The 25004-nt window shown below is 44.7% G+C and overlaps 1 protein-coding gene across 1 annotated transcript in view; it reads left to right on the top strand.

Moving 5' to 3' along the window:
• Positions 1-1051: 1051 nt before the first annotated feature.
• HKDC1 (hexokinase domain containing 1) overlaps positions 1052-25004 on the top strand; it is a 41003-nt gene continuing 17050 nt past the window's right edge. The window contains exons 1-9 of the mRNA XM_077894798.1: positions 1052-1527; positions 6418-6580; positions 11697-11845; positions 11957-12076; positions 16848-16943; positions 18022-18121; positions 20255-20438; positions 23159-23314; positions 24351-24584. Coding sequence (XP_077750924.1) covers positions 1465-1527; positions 6418-6580; positions 11697-11845; positions 11957-12076; positions 16848-16943; positions 18022-18121; positions 20255-20438; positions 23159-23314; positions 24351-24584 — 1265 coding nt within the window. The 5' untranslated portion in view covers positions 1052-1464. The remainder of the gene's footprint in view (positions 1528-6417; positions 6581-11696; positions 11846-11956; positions 12077-16847; positions 16944-18021; positions 18122-20254; positions 20439-23158; positions 23315-24350; positions 24585-25004) is intronic.

The raw sequence follows: 25004 nt of genomic DNA on the forward strand, positions 1-25004 counted from the left end.
TAGAAAAGCAAATAAAGTGAGTCTGCTAAGCCGACAGGGAAAACACGTTTCTTCCCTTGTATTGAAGAGCAGGTGCTATGTAGGAGTAAGAAACATTGGGGTGTTCAGCAAACCTGTGTTAATATCTGGTCTGTTGCTAAATTTTAGGAAGCCTGTGGTTAATATTTGTGAAGTTATGGTTAGGAATTCCTTCATTTGTTATTTCCCCTCACTGAGAAGACCCTGTTGGAATGATATCTCTGTATTTAGCTATCCGAGTAATGGGAATTCTTGACAGTACCCAACAGAAAGCTGTGCTATTAATAGTTTTCAGTTTATTACTGCACAGAGGAAGAAGGGAGGCAATATGGCATATTGGTTATGAGCTGGGCCCTGGAATGAAACTTCTGGGTTTGATTCCTCATTGTACCATTTATAGGCTTTGTGATTTTGAGTAAGTCACTTACCCTTTTAGGGCCTCAGTTTCCCCATCTATGAAATGGGAACCATAAGTGCTCCATCCTTGCTAGCTACTCTTGTTAACACCATTGTTGTTATTGATTTTGTTAGCTGACCAATGACTGTGGGAAGAGTCCAAGGTCCACTGTACTCACATATCAGCCCTTTTCTGGGTCCTCACATCAGGTATGATGAGTGAGATGAGTGAATAAACCACATATCTTTGTGATATGAGACATTTCCTGTCTGTGACTTCAGACTTTAGTTTTTCTCTACAGTGGCAGCTTTCTGGTGAGCACCCGTGACTTCAATTCATCTTCTCTCATGGATATTTTTTCCTGGGTCACCACCTGTACAGTCAAGGTTTGCTGGCTTATCATTGTGAATAGATAAATTTTTATCAGTTCTTTTTCATTACCACAGGCTATTAAGCAAGAGATCTGCTCTGTCACAAAGGGAGGGATTTGCCCCAACATTCTTGAAGTCTCCCTGAGCAGGGCAGTGTTTAGTCTTAATTAAGACAGTGCTGCAGAGGGGCAGGGAGTCAGGAGTTATATCCCTGGGCTGAGAAGAAAAGGACTCAAGAGAAAAGGCTGAGACCAGGCACTTGCAGAGCAGCTCAGCTGGTTGAAAGTTGGCTTTGTTTAACGCCCAACTTCTCAGAAGATTTTCCTCGGCTGAGTGGGCTTGGTGGAGCACTGGCTTGAGAGTGTTGCTTAGCAACGAGATTTTGTGGCACTCAATTTTCAGAGTCAAGCAACCCATCCCCTGCCACCCCTCCACCAGCCCTCAGCTACCATCCCAAGCCTCCTATTAGACAATTAAGTGTATGCTGGAGGGAGGGACCGGAGAGAGTGGGCAAAGTTTAATCATTGAACCCTAAGCAGCCTGGAAGTATTTAATCTGTAGCACCTAGTTCCCGGAGGCCTCCAGCCTGAACTGGAAGTGGGCAGCTCTCCAGAGACGAGGGAGTAAACACTGCACGGAAATCTCTGCCCATCTCCAGAGAAGCCAGACTTGGAAAAAATGTTTGCAATACACTTGATGGCATTTTACTTCAGCAAACTGAAGGAGGATCAGATCAAGAAGGTAAGGACTCACAGAGCTGAGAGAGCACCGATTCATTCTTCACTGGTAGAACTAACTGATACTGTGCTTACATCCAAAAGGATTTAAGAAAGCTTATGAGAAAAGACACAGGGAGCACAGGACCAGTAAAGGGCTCATGCAGTGGGGAGAGGAAGTGAGTCTCCCCCCCGGCTCAACATTACATATTGTCCTGAGCCTTGCATTTCACTTGGCACTATCCTGGTAGATAGGGGATGGGAGGGGATGAGGAGAAAGTCTTCAGAAAGGTGGAAGATGATTGTGTTTGATATAAGGGGAGTTTTTGGGGGAAAGGCTACAAAGGAGGGGAGAGAAATTTTGAGAACTTTTAAAGTAATTCACATGATTCTTCATATGCTTGAAAGAATTTAGCATGGGAACTAAGAGTGTGGGTTTTAATGTACAATAATTGAAATATTTATTATTGGCACATGCTGTTTGCCGATGATAGGCTGTTAATGGCGTGCATTATTTTGTCACTTTGCTCAAGAAACGTCTCCACAAAATTTGTTCCAAGGTAGGCCACTTAACAGTTGCCATGGCTCAATTGGAGCCCATCAGCATTGTCCCTTGGCAGCCTGGAGTGAGCTCAGCCTGCCATGCTAGCCACTCCAGCTGCCAGTGGCAGGGCTCTGGGCACTAGTGTCTTTCTTTTTTTTCTTTTTTTAGTGTCTTTCAATTAACAGATAATAGAAGTCATCTCAGCAAGCCGACTTAGCCAAGGTTACCCAAGTATTTCAGGTGGAGTGAGGATTAAACCCACTTCTCTGACTTCCCTAGCATTCTTTCCATTGTGCCATGATGCCTCCTGGCTTTAGAGAGAAAAAGCATGGCCCCTTAACAGCCCTCTTGTGCTTGGTGGGGTAAGCCTTCACTAAATTCTATTCATCAAAGATTTGGGTTAGAAGTTATAGCAAATCTTAAAATATGGCAAATCAATCTGATTGAAGCTGTCTTAAATTTCATATAGTGATTCGATTCATGGAGTCCTCTACCGGCTTCTTAAGGAGGTAGAAAAATCCTACACCGTACTGCTGAAGGATTCACTTTCCATTATTACTTGCTTAGTAAAGAGGAAACCTGCGGTGGTGTCTCTCTAAACCTCCAGGGGGCAATCTTTGGAAACTTTACCTTTGGTTCTGGGAATTAGTTTCATGTTCTTGGGCCCCTTGGTGGTGATTAACCTTTTTTTACATTCTAGAATCAGGGAGATGTGTTTGTCTACCAGCTCAGGTACAGGCTTAGGAGGGAGGTTATGCTGCCTCCACTGATTTGTTCCAGGTCCTCTGGGAGGATGGTCAGCCTTTGTCAAGGCCTGAAGTTGGCCCTCCCCTCTCTCCTTCAAGAAAGCTGAAGAGTGAGCTGAGTCAGGAGCATTGGTAGCCACTTCAAGCAACAGGTGCCTGAGATAGGATGGGCATCTGGTTTATGGGTTGCTGGATGAATCATGGGTTCTGAGAACACAGGTCCATGTACTCTTCCATGTGGTGAAAACACACCTGGTCAAAAGGCACAGGCCCTTTCTCCAGGGTCAGGTAGCTGTCCCCTCCTTAGTTTCTGTACTTCCTGCCTCCAGGGTTGTCAAGACCCTGGGCTATACTTTGCTTGTAAGGGTTACTATTCAGACCCTGGACCAATGTTTTAAAATCTCCCTATACCAACATTAAAACAAAGACAAATCAAAGAAGGAAGGAAGGAGGGAGGGAGGGAGGAAAGAAAAGAAAGGAGAAGCCACTCTGGTAGCTTCTTTTCCAATTCAATATATTGACATTATTTGACCTATTGATAATGTTGGGCTGAGTCTGGTCATTGACCTGCAGATTGTTCACTCATAAGAGAAGGACTGGCTAGGTTTTCAGTGTGTACTTTTTACAGTTGAGTAAGTCAGCATTACAAAAAGGGGGAAATGTTACCTTTAGTCCCACCCCCCTCACAAACACTGTCAGATCTGCCCTGGGGAAGCCTTTATAGTATGTTTTTACAATTATAATTCTGAATCTTCTTTCTTTCACTTATTGTTATATTGTAACCACTGATGTACATTTGTCTCATTTCTTCATAATTACCATTCTGACATCTTCTGATATTCAGTCAAGTTGGGTATACTATAATTCAACCTTTTTCCTCTTGTTGGACTTTTGGGTACTTCCCCCACGCCCCAAATTTTTATTTAAATTCTAGTTAGTTAAGCTAACAGTGCAATATTGGTTTCAGGAGTAGAATTCAATGAGTCATCATTTACATACAATACCCAGTGCTCATCATAACTCGGCTACTTTCAAAAACACTTTTTTTAAAAAATGATTTTATTTATTTATTCATGAGAGAGACACACACACACACAGAGAGAGAGAGAGAGAGAGAGGCAGAGACATAGGCGGAGGGAGAAACAGGCTCCCTGTAAGGAGCCTGATGCGGGACAATCCCAGACCCTGGGATCACGCCCTAAGCCAAAGGCAGATGCTCAACTGCTGAGCCACCCAGGTGTCACCTCAAAAACACTTTTTAGCAATTAAGATATTGCTTTGAAAAACATAGGAATGTGTTTAATGTTCTCCATCTTTGGGATGATTATAAGGCTAGATTCCCAGAACTGAAATCACTGGGTCAAAGAGGTGAACCCTTTTATGACCCTCAATTCATATAGGACCTTTGGACAGAGCGGTTCATTTCCGGCTGCCACATTCTGTCATTCTACAGGTCTGAGCTTACATCTTTGAATTTGCTCTTCCTATGTTAGATGCGCTGCTCGTAGCCTCTTTTGTTTAGAAGATATCTCGTCTTGTGGTTTCAGAATCTTTTCAAAATTGTGCTTGGTTTTCTGCAATTCCAATACACCCTCCCTTAGTGCCTGCAAAGAATGTGCCTGGCTACCCAGGCCCCAGATCACCTGTTTGGATTTAAAATAGAGCTTTTCTTTTGCCCTAACCTATGTTTCATTCTTCCCTCCTAGCTACTATACCAGGACCTGTAGGAGGTACAGAGAATAAACAAGAACTGTTGCTAAGTTGATATTCTTTCTGTCATGACTCTAACTTACTGAAACAGCAGGTGCAGGAACCCAAAGTCCTGAATGACTGTTAAACTGCCACTGGCAGATGACCCCAGCAGGACTTCAAAACCATGAGGACACTATGGGGATGCTGGAGACGTTCCCTATACTCTGGGGCTGAGCAAAAATGAGCAGTAGGTTTGGGGGCATATTTCAGAGGCTTTGGAATGAAAAAGGAGCAAATTTCCTGAGTAGTTCATCCCAGCCTTCCCCAAGCCCTAATTACTTTGGATCACATCCCTTCCATCAGTTTTCTCCATGTCTGTGGCTGTGCCAACCAATTAGTCATAAACAGACACAGTGTGAACAGGAAGCCCTTAATGAAGCATGACCTGGTTCCATCCTATCTCCTCAAATACACTGAAAGCCGAATTGTCCTTTTTTTGTTGTTGTTAATGGCTCTCTGATAGTTTTCTGGCCTCTTGCTGGCTCCTGAGTCCCTGGAACCATGAGTCATTTCATTGGCTTGGGTCTCCGATTGGTCCCAGGTTGCACGGGAGGGATTCCCTGCTCACTAGGCCTGGCTGATGGCTATGATAAAGGTCGTGTGGTCCCATTACTTTGGGTGTAATGTCCCTGTTAGGTTCCTGCATCCTACACAGAACTGTGACACAAAGCCAGGCTGTGAGGTGTGGGGTATGGAGCCTGCATTCTAGTTCCAGTGCACCACTCACCTAGAGCTCTCCCACAGCTGCGCCATGGCTCTGAGCCTTGGGGTCCTCACCTCTCAGTTAGAAGCAAAAAAATTCTGGCCTCACCTGGCTGCCTCAAAGCAATGTCAGGGAGATTAAATGAGATCATGTTTGTGAGAGCACTTTGTAGACTTCAACAGATGTTCTTAGCTTTAGAGAGAAGTGTGGGAGAGTGATTCCTCCAGGAATGTGCTGAGATCAAGTCTCCTTGTGACCAAGATGGGTAGAGAGGTTGCTCAGTATGTATATAAAGCAGAAGCGGCAAACACAGGGCACCTATGCCACCCTCCCCGCTCCTGCCCCATCCATAATCATTCCAATGAGCCCTCGGAATCCAGGCTGCCACTCCCAAAAGATTAGCTTTAGCACAAGGTGGAAGTTGTTCTGCCATTTCTGATAGGACAAACTACCTTCAAGTGGACTGAGCATAGCCATCGTGATTTTTATACCTTCCCTCCATTAGGGTAATGGTCCTTTGCCCCAGCTTCCTGGTTACTTGAGTGCCATTCACCCATTTCCAGCAGCAATTTGAGCTGGCTTTAAAAATTAAATTTCATCTTAATTCAAACAACTTCAGTTAAAAACAGAATGAAAATTTAAAGAACTAGAATTTACAGATTGCAATTGGAACTGAATTTAGCTCTGAGCTTCCTAGCAGCCCATAAACAAAGGGAAACAAGCTTGGATATGTATTGTCATCGCTGGAAAAGAAAGGTTCTATGCTTAGGAATTTAAGGTTCAAGCTAGTCTTTTGCAGTGGAGAGGCAATGGGACCGTGGTACAGGCCCTGAACTGGGAATTAGAAACCCTGAATCCTTTGTAGCTTTTGCCCCTCTATTGTCCCATCAGAAAAATGGGAGAATCTTTTCTTCTTCACAGCTTGCCCTTCAGGGGAATAAATTCCTACCTCCCCTCCCAGCCTTCCATTCCATTCTACCCTTCCAACCTCCCACCTTGTCTCTATCTAGCTTGGTGAGGGGTCAGGCAAGGAACCTTTAGGATTCCACATCATGAAGCTGTCCCCAGGGTCAGAAAAATAGCTTTACGATGAGTGTGGGAATTAACAGCCCTGACTGGAGGATCAGCTTCCCTAGCAGGCAGCTGTGGTCACCCCGTCATCTGTTCCAGGTGGACAGGTTCCTGTATCACATGCGGCTCTCCGATGAGACCCTTTTGGACATCATGGCTCGCTTCCAGGCTGAAATGCAGAAGGGTCTGGGGAAGGACACCAACCCCACAGCCTCTGTGAAGATGCTGCCCACCTTTGTCAGGGCCATTCCAGATGGCTCAGGTGAGTGGGGCTAGGGGTTGCCAGGGACCTGATCCCACTGGTTTCTTCTTGGCTGATGAGTATTTCAAGTTTGCTCCTGTACCCTGGTTTACCTCTTTAGTCCTCTGTGCACATTCCTCCCCAGCTCCCTATGCTTCAGTCTATTCAATACCAGAAGTTTTGAACCAAAGTTCAAATGTACCCTGCTTTTTCTCTGCTCACCTTGGCCCCACACATTTTGTTTATTCACTTGCTGGAGCATCCCAACATTCTTCACCTCCTGAACACCAACTTAGCTTTTCAGTCTCAGGGTAGAGGTTGTCTCCATCCCATGCTGGGTTAGGTGTTTTTTCTATTACCCTGCCATGCCTGAATTTCCCTACTGGCCCAACGCTCCCTAAGGCAGGGTCTGTGTCTTCTTCACCAGAGTGTTCTGAGCACCTAGCATGGTGCCTGATGCATACTAGGACCTGAAATATTTGTTGAATGGATAATGAATGGTATTTCATGCCTAAGTATCTAGATTCTAGGCCCAAGGTAGTAAGAAAGGAAAGACAACATGATGTAGTGGAAGGAAGAGTAAATGATAATTCAAGAAACTTGGGCTCTAGGCCCAGCCCTGATATTTCTCAGTGACCTAAAGCAAAATATTTAGCTTTAGTTTCTGTATCTGCAAAACAAGAGAGTTGGCCTCTGTATTTGCTTTCTATTGTTGCTGTAATAAGATACTACACTTAAGTTACCACTTAGCACCTTAAAGATTTATTTATTTATTCATTCAGAGAGAGCGAAGAGAGAGGCAGAGGGAGAAGCAGGCTCCATCCACGCAGGAAGCCCAACGCGGGACTCAATCCTGGGTCTCCAGGATCACACCCCAGGCTGCAGGTGGCGCCAAACCACTGCGCCACCAGGGCTGCCCCACTTAGCACCTTAAAACCATGCACATTTACTCCCTTACAGCTCTGAAGGTCAGAAGTTTGAAATGTGTCTATAATCAAGGTGTCAGCTGGCCTGCATTCTTCTGGAAGTCTAGGGTAGAATAAAATCTTTTTCCTTGCATTTTCCAGCTTCCAGAGGTCACTTGTATTCCTTGGCTCATCTCCAAACCAACCAGATAGCATCTTTAAATCTCTCTCTGACTCTGACCCTTCTGCTTCCTTCTTTCACATTTAAAGACCTTGTGATTACATTAGGCATACCCAAATAATCCAGGAGAATCTCCTAACCTCAAGGTCAATTGATGAGCAATTTTAATTCCATCTGTAACTTAATTTTCGCTTGCCATGATTCATAGATCCGGGGATTAGGATATGGATATCTTTGGGGAACTATTACTTCGCTGACCACAGCCTAGAGACCTTCAGAAGGAATCCATGAGTTTCCATCCAATGCCTCCATTCTCAGCCTCTGGGCAGAGCCATAGGAGGGACAGGAACTGATGTCTCTACCAGCCACCTTCTGTGGTCAGAGGTGTTAGGAACTCACTGTCTCACATAACCCCATAAGAACACTGAGGTGTTAGGATGCCTGGGTGGCTCAGTGGTTGAGTGTTTGCCTTCAGGTCAGGCGTGATCTTAGAGTCCCTGGATTGAGTCCCATATCAGGCTCCTGAGGAGCCTGCTTCTCCCTCTGCTTATGTCTCTGCCTCTCTCTGCATCTTTCAGAATAAATAAATAAAATCTTAAAAACAAAAAACAAAAACCCTGACATTTTGCTCAGGTCGGATGAGAGAGCACTGAGGACCAATGTCAGGGTCGAGTGCTCTGGCCAAGCTCCAGGGGGGGCTTTGGGGTCCTTGAAATAGTAGGGGCTGAAGTTTGGGGACCTCTCAGTGACTTTGGATTAGCCAGGTTCTGGGGCCCTCTGAGCCAATAACTGGGTCAAAGTAGCTTCTGCCATTTAAGAGGTCCTCAGGAACTGTCATGGGGGAAGCCTCTTCCCTCAATGGTGGGTGAGTGACAGGGTAGGCTATGTGCCACCCAGGAGGGACATAAGCTTTTGAGAGAGACAGTCCTGCTTTGAAATCTGCTGAGTTCCAGACGCTGCTCTATGAGAGTGCTGGAGGGACTGTGGTCCTTGATTGGTCATTCAGAGTAAGCACCTGAGTCATGGGTGTGCCCAGGGGGGCACCTGGGCCATAACAACTGACATAACAGTTTCAGGTGTGCAACATGATTTGATATTTGTATATATATCACGAAATGATCACCACAGTGACATTTGGCAACATACATAGCTACAAATTCCTTTTTTCTTCTGAGAATTTTTAAGATCTGTTGTCTTAGCAGTTTTCAAATATGCAATGTGTTATTCTTAACTATTATCACCATGTTGTACGTTACATCCCCATGATGGAAGGTTGTGATAATGATTGCTGTAGAGATCCTGACAGCCCCTCTGTGGCTATTGCCTCTCCTAGGCAGGTCCTCCCTCCCTCAGGGTCCAGTGAGTCCTTTCTCTAGGGTCAAAGTCACAGAAGGGATCACGCCAGGTGGCTTCCAGGAAATCACGTCTTGAGTCACTGGTGAAGCCAGGTGACTACACACTGATAAGGGCCCCTGGCAGCCAGAGGAAAGAATGAATCCATGCTACACTACACTAGGGTTTGCAGATCACCTCTGATCTGAATTGCAGTACAGGAACCTCCTCTTTTATGAAAATCCTCTCATCCATCCTGACTGGCACCAGAGGCATGTTCCCCAAATCTCAACCAGAGCTTGGTACTCCCGTGCTTAAAACCTTTCTGTGACTCCCCCTTACCTTCTGGATAAAGCTCAAGCTCTTTGGGGTGGGGCAGTTTTTTAAACCCTTCCTAGTTTATCCTGAGACTACCTGCTAGTGTCCCGCCTTCCTCCAAAGCAGACCCTGCCGCCCTTCCTATGTGAGCTCTTCCTGGGACCTGCTCTGGCTGGTTGCTTCTCTCTCTCTCTCTCATTCTTCTGCCCTCAGTTCTCTTCCACCTCTTCTGGGGTGTTGACTCCTGTTTTGATTTAGATACCGCTCCCTGTGCTTCCCTAGCACCTGGCATATTATTTGGCACAGAGTGCATGCTTAGTAAATGTTAGTACAGGGATTGTGTGATCTATCCTATTTCTTACTCAACAAGATAACATCTATGAAAGCATCTCTTGCTTGGTATGTGATGAATGCTAACAAAAGTTGCACAGTATTAGGTCCCTGGATTCTTTCTTTCTTTCTTTCTTTCTTTCCTTTCTTTCCTTTCTTTCCTTTTCTTTCCTTTCTTTCCTTTCTTTCTTCTTCTTCTTTTTTTTTTTTCTGGATTCCCTTTCCGAATAATAAATGGCTCCATCAGGCTTCTTTGGGGGCAGATCTAGGCAGATAAGAATCTTTCCTATCTTTCCAGATAATCTCCATTAAAACAAAACAGCCAGCTGGCTGGGTCTGTAAATGACTAAGCCTGTGCTACTCTGACTGTGGTCCACAGACCTGCAGCCACAGTACCTGGGAACTTGTTTAGAAATACAAAGTCTCTGGGGCGCCTGGCTGGCTGGATTGGAAGAACACCCAACTCTTGATCTTGGGGTCATGAGTTCCAGCCCCATGCTGGGTATAGGGATTACTTAAAAAAAAACCAACACCCCCAAACACCCAAATCTCAGACCCTGCCTCCACTGAATCACAATCTGCATGTTAAAATTCTTGGGAGATTCACATGCACATTAAAGTTTGCAGAGCACTGCTCAGGCGGGCCTGTGCCTAGCTGTCTGATTGTCAGGAACAGAGAACCCAGGTGAATCAGGTCAAGAAAGGAAGACTGTAGTGTAAGGACAGGGAAAGCAAAAAGGGGATCCCACAGGATCTTGTGGGAATCCGAAGGCAGGCACTGTGGTACGCTCAGGCCATAGGACTGGAGTTCTCTGTGGTTTCAGCCTACACACATGTGGACACCTTGGCTACCCAGCTGCTCTGGGCTGGGGGAGGCTTTCACTTCAGTCTTTACCACAAACTAACAATTCCTCACTGTTTTATTTCACAAGGAATAAATCTGAATGGCTTGCTGGTGCCTTATCTCCATGCAGCTGTATGTTTGGTCACATGGCACAAAACAAGGCCACTTGAGTGACCAGGTTTGTGGTCATGGTTCACTTACATGTGCTTTGGGTGTATATCATGAAGGTGTCCCTACTTTTCAGGCACAGGCAATTCTGCACAAAGTCTTGTGGGTTCATGAGTTTACACACTTGCATTCTTATCCTCTATCTGTGGCTGATGCAGGACACTGGAGGGTCATGGCAGGAATTCTCCCTGGATCCTGAGTTGAAGTCACCCAAGTGGGTTGCTTTGCATTAAGTATGCATCATATCCATCTTTTTATTAATAGCATCTCTCTTGTGCTGGGCTGAGTCTGGCCCAAAATATGAAGATACTTGGTCCTGTAAGGGCCATCATTTGGTCCGTGTCTGTTTTAACCTCCCAGAATATATTCCCTCTGCCCACGAGACTGAGGCTTGTATGGGGACTGGTTTCCCTTTCCTGCACACCTCCCTGCCTCTTCCTCCTGCCCTATCAGGACTTTGACCACACTTGGAGTATCCACTTCCTTGCTCTGGTTGTGGCATGCTGGATGAGGCTCTACCCTCAAGTCCCGTTTCTTTCTTTCTTTCTTTTTTTTTTTTTTTTTTTTTTTAAGATTTTATTTATTTATTCATGAGAGACAGAGAGAGAGACAGAGAGAGAGAGGCAGAGACACAGGCAGACGGAGAAGCAGGCTTCATGCAGGGAGCCCGACGTGGGACTCGATCCTGGGTCTCCAGGATCACACCCTGGACTGAAGGCAGCGCTAAGCCGCTGAGCCATCCAGGCTGCCCTCAAGTCCCATTTCTAATACTGCCTGCCTGAGGTGGGTGTATATTTGCCTTCTTCACGTTTATGCCCTACAGCATGGACCAGTGAGCAGGGCCCAGACTGCAGAGCCAGGCAGATTTGGGTCACACCCCAGCTTTGCCCCTTGCTGGGAGGGCTCACTTCTAAAATCTCAGCAAGTGGGTATAATGACACCTAACCCATGGGGTGCTTGTGAGACTTAGTGGCATTATTACATGTCCAACTTCTAAGGCTGAGCTTGCCATATAACAGACCTTCAATAAATGATAACTTTTGCTTGTTTTTTTTATAGAAAATGGGGAATTTCTTTCTCTGGATCTTGGAGGGTCCAAGTTTCGTGTCTTAAAGGTCCAAGTCTCTGAAGAGGGGAAAAGAAACGTCCAGATGGAGAGTCAGTTCTACCCAACACCCAATGAAATTATCCGAGGGAATGGCTCAGAGGTATCGGGGCAGGGGCTCTATGAAGCAGCGGGGGGTGAGAGGTGGGCTTGGAATCAAGTTTATAAGTGACCATGCCTTAGCCCAGTGTCCTGTGCTTTCTCTTCTGTGTAGCTGTTTGACTACATAGCTGACTGTCTGGCAGATTTCATGAAGACGAGAGGGTTGAAGCATAAGAAATTTCCCCTCGGCCTAACCTTTTCTTTTCCATGCAGACAAACTAAATTGGAAGAGGTAAGGTTCATGCCAGGGAGGGAAGAAGCTGTGCAGGATTTGGGGTTTGGGGCTGGAGAATGTGGGCATGTTCAGGAGTCAGGCTGGAAACAGGAGTGGACTTTTTTTTCTTTTTGAACAGTGAGGTGGAAATGTGAGACAAAGAACTTGTAAATGCAGCAGCCTTGATTTTGCACATGACATGGGCACAGCACAGGCAACAAATTTTACTTTTAGTTCTCAGGCTTGGTTGCGTGAGAATCCCCTGGAGGGCTTGTTAGACACAGATTGCTGGGCCCCACCCTGGAGTTTCTTAATCATTGCAGCCTTATATTTGCATTTCTAACAGCTTCCCAGGTGACGGATGTGGATGCTGGTGGTCTGGGGACCACATCTAGTGCCATTGGCCACTGACGAAACTGACTAGAATAAGAACAGGAAGGCTCAGGGAGTCTCACCTCTCTAGTGAGCCTTTAGAAGGAGGATGCAGGTAGGGTCACTGGAGTGACAATGATGTTGAGCAGACACCGTATCTGGGATGTACAATCTCAGCTGTGCCACTATCCAGCTGGGGTCCATCTCTGTGTGCCTCATATGTTCAACTGATAAACAGGGAGAAGTCAAGCTGAATCTTCTGTAAATCTGTGAGAATAAATAAGGGGCCATAGAAAAGGACAATGAGCTTTCTGGGGTTAGAGGGACACGGTCTGGAGTCAGGTATCCCCAGTCTCCAGCTGTCTGGGGTGATGGCCCATGATCTCCTCCTATACATGCCGTCATGACACGCAGCTGACAAGTCAATTCATGGAGCACCTTGACATTATGGACTGCCCTGGCATATGTTTGCTATTGCTGGGATGAGCCACTTCTCAGTGGGGAAGAGTGGACAAGGAATGGGTTCTCATGTCCCACAGACTTGTCTTTGAATCATGGCTCAGAACAAGCTGTGTTCCCCTGCATAAGTTACTTAACTTATTGAGCTACTTGTTTTCCCATCTGCAAAACAGCGACTACAAAAGCTACTTGCTGGGCTGAGGGGAAACTTAGACCAGACCTCTGCCATGTGCCCCAAATTGTGCCTGGGCACAGTTGCAGGGTCACCACAATGATTGTCCCTATGTCACTGGTCTCTTGGTGCTTTTGTATCTTGTCCCCTGACTTAACAGATGTTTCTGAAGGGCAGGCACTGTTTTATATTCTTCTTCTCCAATTACAGGGTCTATAGCATGATGTCTTGTATTTTATAGGTGATTATTAACTATCAGATAATTAAAAAGTACAATCAATCATTTACTTGATTCCATTGAGGGAGAACTTGTTATGATCTCTCTAGACAGGGGATAGGCTGAGGTTCACATTTTTATTATTTTATAAAAAAAAAGATTAGAAAAAATTGATATGAAGAAGTTTTCAGAAAATGTTAGAAGAGGCCAAGTGGAGTTGAGCTATGAGGTGTCATCATCTTTGCTGGCTGGAGGAGCAGAGGTCATGGAATCTGTAAAGATAGTAGGAGGAGCAGTTGTGGGGAATCAGGCCCCAAAATCAAGATCTGATTCACCAAGTAATTAAACACCTCTTATCTGAGCTCAGAAATGGAAACCTCAGGAAGAAGGAAGAGACTTCTCAAGCTCTGTTGGAGTTCATTTGAGTTTGAGAAACAAACTTGCATATTTTCTTGACAACTAGGGGGTGAATGCATTTTGTTTATCTAGGATTTTGGCATTTTTCTAAGCCAAATCCCTACCAGCATCTTTATGTAATAATAATAATAATAATAATAATAATAACAATGACGACAGTACTGTACCTCAGCTGATAATACACTCTTTATGTGTATTATCCCATTAAAATCCCCAAGCAATCATATGAAGTAGACATGATTATTTACACTTCATATTTGAGAAAAACTGCAGCTCAAAGATATTAAGGGACTTGTCCAAGGCCACACAGACACATCCAAGAGTGGCTCAGCCCAAGTTCATAAGGTCCCACCTGCACTGCCTTTCCAGAAAGATATAGCTCTAGAACTTTGTTTAAAATACCAGCAAGTTCCTGGAAACGTTTTGACCCATTTTGTGCCATTTTCCAATAAGGATTTGCAGGGAAACATTTAAACTAGGGAAGAGTGCTTGATTACATCGAGGAAGGAGAAAATGCTTTTTCTCATCAAAGTCTAGTGGAATTACTTGTATTTGTTTTTTAAGATTTTATTTATTTATTAATGAGACACACACACACACACACACACACACACACACACACAGAGAGAGAGAGAGAGAGAGAGAGAGGCAGAGACACAGGCAGAGGGAGAAGCAGGCTCCATGCAGGGAGCCTGACATGGGACTTGATCCCAGGTCTTCAGGATCAGGCCCTGGGCTGAAGGCGGCGCTAAACCGCTGAGCAACCGCCCCCCTCCGCCCCGCCCCTTCCCTGGGCCGCCTGGAATAACTAGGATTTTATAAATTTCCCCCCCAAACTGCCTTTCAGTGGAGTCTAAAGTTAAGTAGGAAACCCTCAGCTACAGGAAGCGCACTAGTAATAAGGACTAAGTGTGGGCATAGCTGTTTGATTATGGCTCTGCTGCAGACTTAGGTTTGTGACACAAAATCCGGGCTCTTGGAGAAGGTGGAGGCTGAGACGTCATCTGAGCTCAGGAGATGGCAGAAAGGGGAGGCCTTCCTGAGGAGGGGTGGCTCAGGAGGCTTCTTTGTGAAACTAAAAAATGATTAAAGAAAATAAGAGCCTGGGCATTAAGAGGGGAGGTTACTTTACAATAGTTTTGTTTCGTTGTTGTCGTTTATTTTTATTTTTTAATTTTTAAAAAAGATTTTATTTACTTATTTTAGATGGGGAGAAAGAGAGAGAGCATGAGCAGGGGGAGGGAGAAGCAGATTCCCTGCTGAGCAGGAAGCCTGATTTGGGGCTCAATCCCAGGACCTGGAGATCATGACCTAAGCTTAATGACTAAGCCATGCAGGCGCCCCTGTTTCGTTGCTTTTAAATGAGGGAACAGAAAAGTTTTAGCCAAAGAGAAATATCTTTGCTTATGTGTGTGTTTCTGGTGGTAAAATAGTAAAACTTTTCAATATAGAAAAGAAAAAAAGGGGCGCCTGGGTGGCTCAGATGGTTAAGTGTCTGCCTTCAGCTTGGGTCAAGATCTCAGGGTCCTGGGATCCAGCCCCATGTCACCCTCTCTACTCAGTGGGGAGCCTGCTTCTCCCTTTCCCTCTGCTGCTCTTCCTGCTTATGCTCTCTGTCAAATAAATAAATAAAATCTTTTTTAAAGAGAGAGAGAGAGAGAGGAGAGTAGGATTGAAAAGTTTAAAGAAAACAGAGACACCCCTAATCTCAACCTTTAGAGATACCCACTTACCCACTACTTGAATTGTTGGTTTTCTTTTCTTTTTTTTTTTTTTTTAAGATTTTATTTATTTATTCATGAGAAACATAGAGAGAGAGAGAGAGAGGCAGAGACATAGACAGAGGGAGGAGAAGCAGGCTCCATGCGGAAAACCTGATGTGAGATTCAATCCCGGGACTCCAGGATCACGCCCTGAGCCAAAGGCAGACGCTCAACCACTGAGCCACCCAGGCGTCCCTGTTGGTTTCCTTCTAGTCATGTCTATATTAAATAAATGTCATGTTGTATGCATAGTTTTAAAAAATATAATTGCATGTAGTCTTAAATCTTCCACTTAACTATATATCACAAGCATTTATTCTCCATTCCCCCCATACACTCTGCCCCCAGTAGGTCGCACATTGTCTGTACCAGCCTTTTTGGGGGATGCCACCCTACAGTCTCTTATTCCTCTTTCCCATGAAGCAGGGATGTCCTCATGACCTATGAAGACAGAAATTAGGGAGATCTGGCACTAGGCGGCGCTGTGGTGCAGGGAAAGAACCCTAGTCACTGGTCAAGAGTCAGACCATTGCTTTCCAGATGGACTCTGTCCTTCACTCGATGTGAGATCTAGAACAGTTTCCTTCCTCTGTAAATCTCAGAGGATTGGGAGGGTGTGGTTGGGGAGTTTGAGAATTTGGACTCAGCTACTTTTGACTGTGTGGCCTTGGACAAATCTCTTAATTCCAAAATTCTCTTCCATTCTGAAACAATCTATGATTATTTGCTATTTTACAAAACTCTTGGGAAACACAAAGTTTTTAAAAAACATTTTTAAAAAATATTTTATTTTTAAGTAATCGCTACACCCAGTGTTGGGCTCGAACTCATGACCCCCAGATCGAGAGTCACACGCTCTACTGACTGAGCCAGCCAGGTGTCCCAGGAAACACCAATTTTATGCAAATAGAGAACCATTTTTCTAAGTTGAAATTAAGTTCCCAAAGGAGTCCTGCCAGGTAACACCACGTTAGTTCTGTTTTGTGGACCTGGCAATTCATACATTCTGCACACATAATGTGTATCTACACAGGCCAGGTATTTCCATCAGAGCATTTCCTGTGACAGAGGCAGGGAAATGAGGTTTCTTTCTTTCACAGATGAGTAAACTGAGGCTCGAGATTAAGTGACTTGACTAATGTCTTGTGAGGCCAAGTCTTCAACAATTGTTCTTTCTGCCACTATATATACTGTTTCAAACTGCTCAGATGAAATAAAGATGTTTATATGGTTAGAAAAAGCCTCTGAAGGAATGTTGAAAGAAATGGGGGTGACTCAGCTTCAAGAAGAGAAGCCCATGGGGATATACTTTACGCATGAATTTTCTGCCACTCATTTTCAGAACTGAGGGCCTTCTTCACTTTAACTGGCTCTGAAATCTTCCCCCAGGGTATTCTGCTTTCATGGACCAAGAAGTTTAAGGCACGGGGAGTTCAAGACACAGATGTAGTGAGTTGTCTGACCAAAGCCATGAAAAAACACAAGGTGAGGGATTCGCCTCAGTGTGGGAGCTCCCCTAGTCCTAGCCCCTTTCTCTCGACGTGGGGTCTCCTACTGTGCCTGCCCTGGAAGGAGAATCAGAGAGGGAATTGATCTTGGGGAAGGTCTCACTGTAATATAAATGTGACCAATTGTGACCAATCTGGATAAACCCATTGGTGAGCCTTGGTTATGTGGAACTTGTTCTAGTTGCTGTTAAAGTATGGTCCCCTGCTTCCCTGGGCTCTCCCCAGCTGCCACAGCCCCCCTCAGAGGGGCTTGGTTAGACCCCACGCATCTATAATGCTCTCATTGCCTCTCCCCTCTGAGCTTAAAAGATCACTTTCTTTATAACCTGACTGTCTCTCCTATTTTCCACTCTAATATTCATGGGTTATCGCTATTCATTGAATACATTTTATAATAATCTATACTGAAAAACCAAAACTTGCTCCTTACTGGCTGAAAAGTACACAACTAAACCCAAACTATTTGTTATCCTGACAGCAAGAGGAATATTTTGAGGGATACCCTTCTAGTCTTTTTTCTCTTTAAAGATGCAATCATAATCTTTTATATCCTGTGTTTTTCTTTTATTGTTTCATTTTATTTTAGAATGCTCCCCCAAACCTTGGGGAACCATATTACCTTGGGGTAATAATCCGAGTTGACTTGTCAACTTGAGAAATCCCTGGTGCTGTCCATGGAGAGGACTTGGCTGAGGCTGGTTAAACTGTCCCCATGGGCAAGGGAGGACTTTGCTCCCAGGATAAGCATCCTTTCCTTAGGGGTGTCTCAAATAAAAACTGGATTCCTGGTAGTCTGTCCCTCATATTTCCATTGCACAGAGGCCTCCACCCATAAGGCAGGAGCATGAGTTCCACTCTTCAGTTCCCAACTGCCTTTTCTCTCTTCTAGATGCCTGAACTTGCCAGAGGCCCTGTCTCTTTCAGGCAGGCCTGGCAGGCAGGATCTAGTGATTGTCTCATCATCTTCACTGCTTTTGCTTCCTCTGTGGGGAAGGATAAAGGGATGATGCCCCCTTCCTGCCCACTGATGCCTTCTGAGGTTTGTGTTCCAACAGGACATAGACGTGGACATCCTGACCTTGGTCAATGACACTGTGGGAACCATGATGACCTGCGCCTATGATGATCCCTACTGTGAAGTTGGTGTCATCATTGGTAATTCAGTTTCACTTGATTTTCTAGGTTGGGAAAAGGGGCTAGTCTGCGGCTTAGTTTTACTAACTGAGTAAATTCTGTGAGAGGGTATTGGCACTTTCTGTTTATGAGAAGTAACATAGGGACATGGAAAATTAATACATTCATTTGACAAACATTTACTGCATGCCTCTTGTGTGCTGGGCCTTTGCTCTGCATTGGGTTTTCAGTGGAGTCAATACCTAGAGGTTCCTGTATTCATGCAGCTTTTGGTGGGTAGGTGGATGAAAGGCCTGGAAGGTCCAAATGAGTAATCTTAACTCTAGGTCATGGTTGGTGTGATGGCAAGAGTGAAGCAGGGTGATGTGACTGAGAGTGAGAGTGGTGGGGTGGTGGCGGCAGGTCTCTGATGGTGACATCTGAGCAGAGATCTAAGGGAGGAGGAGGAGGGAGCAAAAGGGAGATGGAGAGGAAGAAAAGCCCTGGCAAAGCAAAGAGGGGACCTATGGCCTCTAAGGTGGGATTGAGTCTGGGATGCTTGAGGAGCCCTAAGAATCTGAACGGTGGCTGAGCCAAAGTGAGCTATTCAGGTTAGAGGATTGGACTATTCAGGTCAGAGAGGATGGACAGGACTGGGCAGATTGTGTAGGACACAGGACACAGTCATTGTAAGGTCTTTGGCTTTTATCCCGAGGGGAGGCAGGCAGGAAGGCCTTTGAGGAATTTGGGTGGGGGATGGATAAATGGGGTGTGCATTTTTAAGCAGCTCATTTTGGCGGCTGTGTCAGACAAAGAGAATTGACTACTGGGGCCAAGAATAGAAGCAAGGTGACCAGCCAAGAGGCCATTGCCCTGTGCAGGAAGGACATGGTGGGAGCCTAGATCAGGGATGTTGCTGCACAGGGGCAGTGTCTGGTGGATGGTTCTTAACACCTGAGCTGGGAGGGGGGTTGGCCAGAGGTGTCCTGAGAAGGCAGTGTGGGGGACGATAAAGCCTAGTGGGTTGGATTTGTTGGTTGTTCTTGAATAGATCCTACCACCTTCCCATTTCCTTCCCCCTATTGGGGAGAGCTTTCCGAATTGCCTTTTTTTGTAATTTCCAATGCTTCTCCTCAGCTGGACTCTCCCAAAGGGCAGGATCTTTACACCTGAGGGGTTTGATCTGCCTCCCCATTTCTGGAGCTCCACGGCTCAGAATGGGATAGGTGCTTGCCAGTCATGGTTTCTAGCCACTGTCCACTGTGTCTCAGCAGCTGTGTCTGGTAAACTACAGATTGGCTGCCACACCTAAATTGTGTCCATACTTTTCTCAGAAAAGCTTTTTCCAGGTATTGCATTATATTCTGCTTCTCTTATTTTTTATTTCTCGTGTTGACTTTAAAGTCTTCAGACCAGAGTGTTAGACAGGGGAAGATACTTTACAAAAATAATTTTTAAGCAGCTTTGAGCCATAAAAACCCTGTTATTTAAGGTGTACAATCCAATGATTTTTAGTAAATGTAGAGTTTCCTAACCATAACCACAATCCAATGGTAGAACATTTCCATCATCCTGGTAGATCCCAAACATACTGTGCCCTTTTATAGCCACTCCCCTAATATTCTAGTGTTTGAGGCATTTCCTTGGGGTGATTATTTGTTTGAATAATGGAATGTTTCTTATGTGATAGCTAATCATTGTCAAAGAGAAGGATGTAGCTTATGCTAGGAACAATTTGTGGCAGGCCATGAATAAAGAATATTTTTAGTATCAAGTAGAGAAGAGGCTAAGTTGCTTAGGGAAAGGATTAAAAAAATATTGTGGGTTGGTAATTTTTTTTTTTTTAAATTTACAAGATTAGGTTAACTCATCCTCTTTGTAAATGTGCTTTGTCAGCTTTCATGCATATTCATGAGGGACTTCTTCACAATCGACCTCATTCATGACAGCAAACCATTAACATCTGAGAAGTGTAGACTGACATGTCAGCTTTATTCCTCATGAACTCCCAGGCTTGCCAAAGCTGCTTCCCTCAGTGAGAACCAGGCCCGGGAAGTGGATCAAAAGCACTTTGTGGTACATTCAGAAGACTCTCAGGCAGTTAAGAGTTCTCTCTGTCTTTGCCCAGCTGGGAGCCTTTCCGTCTGTGCCTATTTGCTCTGATCCCCTGTTCAGGTACTGGCACGAATGCGTGTTACATGGAGGACATGAGCAACATTGACCTGGTGGAAGGTGACGAGGGGAGAATGTGCATCAACACGGAGTGGGGGGCCTTCGGAGATGATGGGACTCTGGAAGATATCCGTACCGAGTTCGACCGGGAGTTAGACCTCGGCTCTCTCAACCCTGGGAAGCAACTGTGAGTCCCCTTGTGCTGTAACCTGGGCATCGACATCAGTAAATACCCAGTCACTCAGGTACACTTTGAACCTGGGAGACTTTCTAGTTGTGATTAGTTACCTATCACAAGGAATTTCTGAGGACCCCAGCAAAAATGAAGGCAAGAACATGGAGTGATCTCCTCTAAGTCATAACCCTAACTATTCCAGTTCAGTCCATATTTCTGGAACATGTCCAGAGGTAGGGGACATACAGCTGTGAACCAGGTGGCTCTGGTCCTGCCCTCTTGGTGCATTCGGACGAGTGACCATAGAACTAAACCAGTGCAGCCCAAGGGAGCAGGACTCAGGCAAGTCCCTCATTTGTGTTTCCAGTGCTCCCCTGACACCCTGCTTTCTTGGAGGTCTAATCACAACACCTGGGGCCATGCCTTCCCAGCTTAGGTTTTAGGGAGTCTTTCTTGGCTCTCATTCCACATTCACACTCATTCCACAATAGAGTAACTGTTGAGAGTGCCTCAGCTCTGCCTACGTGCTGAGCTCCCAGAGCACAAGTTTAGATTTTTTCTTTCCTTTCTGTGCATAGTATCTTACACATTTTTGCAGCTCATTAAGTGTTTGTTGAATGAAAAGGCATTTAAAAAAATTAAATAATTTCAGGCTTACAGAAAAGTTACAAAAATGGCATAAATTCCCCCTTCACCCAGATTCCCTAAATCAAATACTCTCTCTCTGTTTGTGTGTGTGTGTGTGTGTGTGTGTGTGTGTATATATATGCACATATACACAAAATATCTGAATGAAGTAACTTTTCTGAATCATTTGAGACTGCAATTGCAATTATAATATCCTTTCACTCCCAAATACTTCAAAGTGTATTATCTGCAATCAAGAGAGTATATTCTATTACAAAACCAAGGGATAATTATCAAAATTAGGAAATTAACACTTAATCAGTTCCAATATTTAATTTACAGACCTTATTCAAGATTCATTAGCTGCCCCATTAATGTCCTTTATAAAAAGAGAAAAAAGAATGGTCCTGGTCTAGGTTCCAGTTCAGGATCAAACATTATATTTTGTGGCCTTTCTCTTTAGCCTCTTTTAACCTGGATATCCTCTGAAATATCTGTTTGTTTTTCATGAGCTTGAAGATACAAGCCATTTATTTCACAGAATGTCCCATCAATTGTCTGATGTTTCCTCATGATTAGATTCTGGTGTGCACCACAGAAGGGATGTGTGTCCTTTTCGGTGCATCATATATGGAAGCACTCAATGTTTGTTCCATTCCTTGTGATGCTATCTCAGATCTCTTGGCTAAGGGGCTGTACAACAGGCTTCTCTCCCAGAAGGTCGTTATTACTCTTTCTATAATGAATACGTATCTGGTAAAGAGATACTTTGAGACTAGGTAAATATCCCCTTTCTCATTAAACTTTCACTCTATTTTTAGCATCCATTGATGAAATTCTAAATCCATCATGTTTATTAGTTTTGTAATTCTATAAATCTCAGCTTTTCTATCTCCCCCATTTATCTCTTTATCCTAATATGAACTCATGGATTCTTTCTGTTATTTAATGGGTATCATTTCTTCCTATCGTTATTTATTTTGATGCTCAAATATTTTCACATTTGGCCAATAGAAGCCCCTTTGAGCTGGTCCCTGTGTCCTTTCGATGTGTTCCAATCACTCTTTAGTACTTCCTTATTTTCTGGCACACTAAGATGTTTCAGGCTCATCATGCATTTTTCTAGTCCTGGCCATTTTTCCAAGAAACTCTGGTGAGTAAATATTTAAAATACCTCCTAGAAACCATTCAAACATTAGCACTGCATACCCGGAAAGCAAATTTCTGCTTTGGATATACCTGCTCGCCAGGCACACACCCTTTTCACTGGTGACACAGAGCAGTCATGGCCCAAGAAAGACCATTTTTTTGGACTTTTTCACCCTCATTCTCTCCATTTCACTTAAAAAATGAATTCCATTCCTCCAAATCCAACCTGGATTTCTTTTGGCTGTCTTCTGTTTCTGCAGCGTTCTATGACATTTTATAATGGAACAGATAAAGCTAATTAGAAAACAGGCTATCCTTGATTTTGTGCCTTATTATGTTTGGAGAATAAAAATCATATTTACTTATTTACCTGGGAAACAATTAGTAGGTGCTTGTCAGATGCAGATTACAAGTCAAGGTGTAGGTAGCCTGGTGGGATATTTCATTTACACTATTATCGAACCTCTCTGGGACTATCCAAGCCCATCGCCCAGACACAGCATCCTTCTCTCTTGGACAGAAAAACATTGTGTGGGAGTTGAAGCATCTGAAATTTGGATTTGTCATGCCGTGGTTGGTAATCTTGGGATCACCTGAAGTCACTGAAGTCGAGATTCCTTATGCCTAATATGAGAATGGTACCCCTCCCACGGCCAGGGGTGATTTGCGATAAAGATTCTTGGATTAAATCACTTTATGAGCAGGAAAGAATCTTAGGTCTCCCTCTAGTGTAGTTCTCTCCTTTTACAGGTGAGGGGAGTACAGCCCAGAGAGGATAAGTGAGCTCCCAAAGGTATCCTATCCAAAAGCTGGTATGGGGACTGAGACCCTCTGACCCATGGAGTGGTCCTTCCATTACTTATGGTCCTGACTATGGGCTGTGGTTCATGGGTATTGAGAAAGGGTGCTACATAACCATGACCATAGCTACTACTGATCTATTCACCAAATCATAGGTTTGAGAAGATGATCAGTGGCCTGTACCTGGGCGAACTTGTCAGGATTGTATTGCTGAAGATGGCCAAGGCAGGTCTCCTGTTTGGTGGCAAGAAATCCTCTGCTCTCCACACTAAGGGCAAGATTGAAACACGGCATGTGGCTGCCATGGAAAAGTAAGCTGCTGGCTGGGTGCCTTTCCCCTTGACTCTGCAGAGGGTTAGGGTGGGTAGCCAAGGCGTGGTATGCTCATGGTAGTAGCACGGCAAAAGGGGCCAGGTCCATCCAGATATTCACCAAGACAGCTTCAGACCTGGGCCTAGCTTTAGGTGAGTTAGCAATGCCTACTGTAACTCAGATGTGGCTTCTTGTCGGTTTCATCAGCCAGGGAATCTGCGGTTGGTGGTCTATTCCTTTCTTCTATTTTGCTGCATTCCTCCTCCCCCAAAATGGTAACTTAAAACTTTTTTTTAGAGTCACAAACTTCTTTGAGGATCAAATTCAATCAAGTTCTGGACCTTTTACTACAAAAATGCACAGTTGTACTCCATTTTGCTTACAATATTAGGGCATCCTCAGACCCATTAAACCCATGCATGGAATCTAAGTTAAGAATTCCTACTATAGCAAGAGCCTTCTCTATCTGGCATTGTTGGGAATTGGCCTTGGCTTTAGTGATTGAGACCCCACACAGAGGTCTCTGCAGTGGGGAGATGGCTGGTAAAGGCAGCTGGCTCCAGTCTGCTTGGGGTCCTATTCCTCTGGCTTGGAAACCCAGGTGTTGCCCTGAGCTTTGTAATCAGTTTAGATTCTGAGCTTTACAGAGTGGCATCAGACTCCTAGAGTCTGTTTGTGCAGAGCATGGCAGGGACTGAGTTTCTTTGAAAGGCAGAAGAGAACAGGGTGGTTAAAAGGATGGGTTTTGTGATCTAACTGCCTAAGTTCAAATCCTGACCCTTGTAATTACTAGCTATGTGACTGTGGACAAGTAGCCCTCTCTATGCCTCTCAAAGCTTTAGACAAGTGCCTGGCACATAGTGAGTGCTTGATAAATGGTGGCTGCTATGATCATTGTTGATATGGTTATCATTATTATATTACTATGTGCCAGTTTATTTATTTTCACAATCCTGAGAGGTGAGAAAATGGTTCTCTGAGGGGACTTCCATAGGATGGAGAAATGTGGTCCTTTCATTCCTGTCCCCTGGCCAGGTATAAAGAAGGCCTTGCCAATACAAGAGAGATCCTGACAGACCTGGGCCTGGAGCCTTCGGAGGCTGACTGCATTGCGGTCCAGCACGTCTGCACCATCGTATCTTTCCGTTCAGCCAATCTCTGTGCAGCAGCCCTGGCAGCCATCCTGACACGCCTCCGGGAGAACAAGAAGCTGGAGCGGCTCCGGACCACAGTGGGCATGGACGGCACACTCTACAAGATACACCCTCAGTGAGTGCTACCTGTCAGCCCACACCCCCCACTAATGAGGCTTTCTGGAACAGAGATCCAGTGATCTCTCCAAGCTATGCTGCTTTCTCTGTGTTGCTGGGACCAACCATCTCCTCTTAGTTCTGAGCTTATAGGGGAAAGAGAGATTGTATTAATCTAGCTGGCTAGGTTGCTTTGGGGGGATCATTCTTAAAGAAATATTCTGCTAAACCCAGTTGCCTGACTAGAAGGGTATCCATCCACATATTTAGCCACCTGTCCATCTACCCATCCATCTATCTGTCTATTATTACCTACTATGTGGTAAGATGGGAAAGTAAAATACACTTAGTTACTTGGGGAAAAATCCGAATGGCAGAGGTTGCCAAGTTCTCATGAAGGATACTGGTAGGAAAATACAAGGAAATGAAGATTTCCCAG

This window comes from Canis aureus, chromosome 4 (assembly GCF_053574225.1).
Source record: "Canis aureus isolate CA01 chromosome 4, VMU_Caureus_v.1.0, whole genome shotgun sequence".
In the NCBI taxonomy this organism is placed as follows: domain Eukaryota; kingdom Metazoa; phylum Chordata; class Mammalia; order Carnivora; family Canidae; genus Canis; species Canis aureus.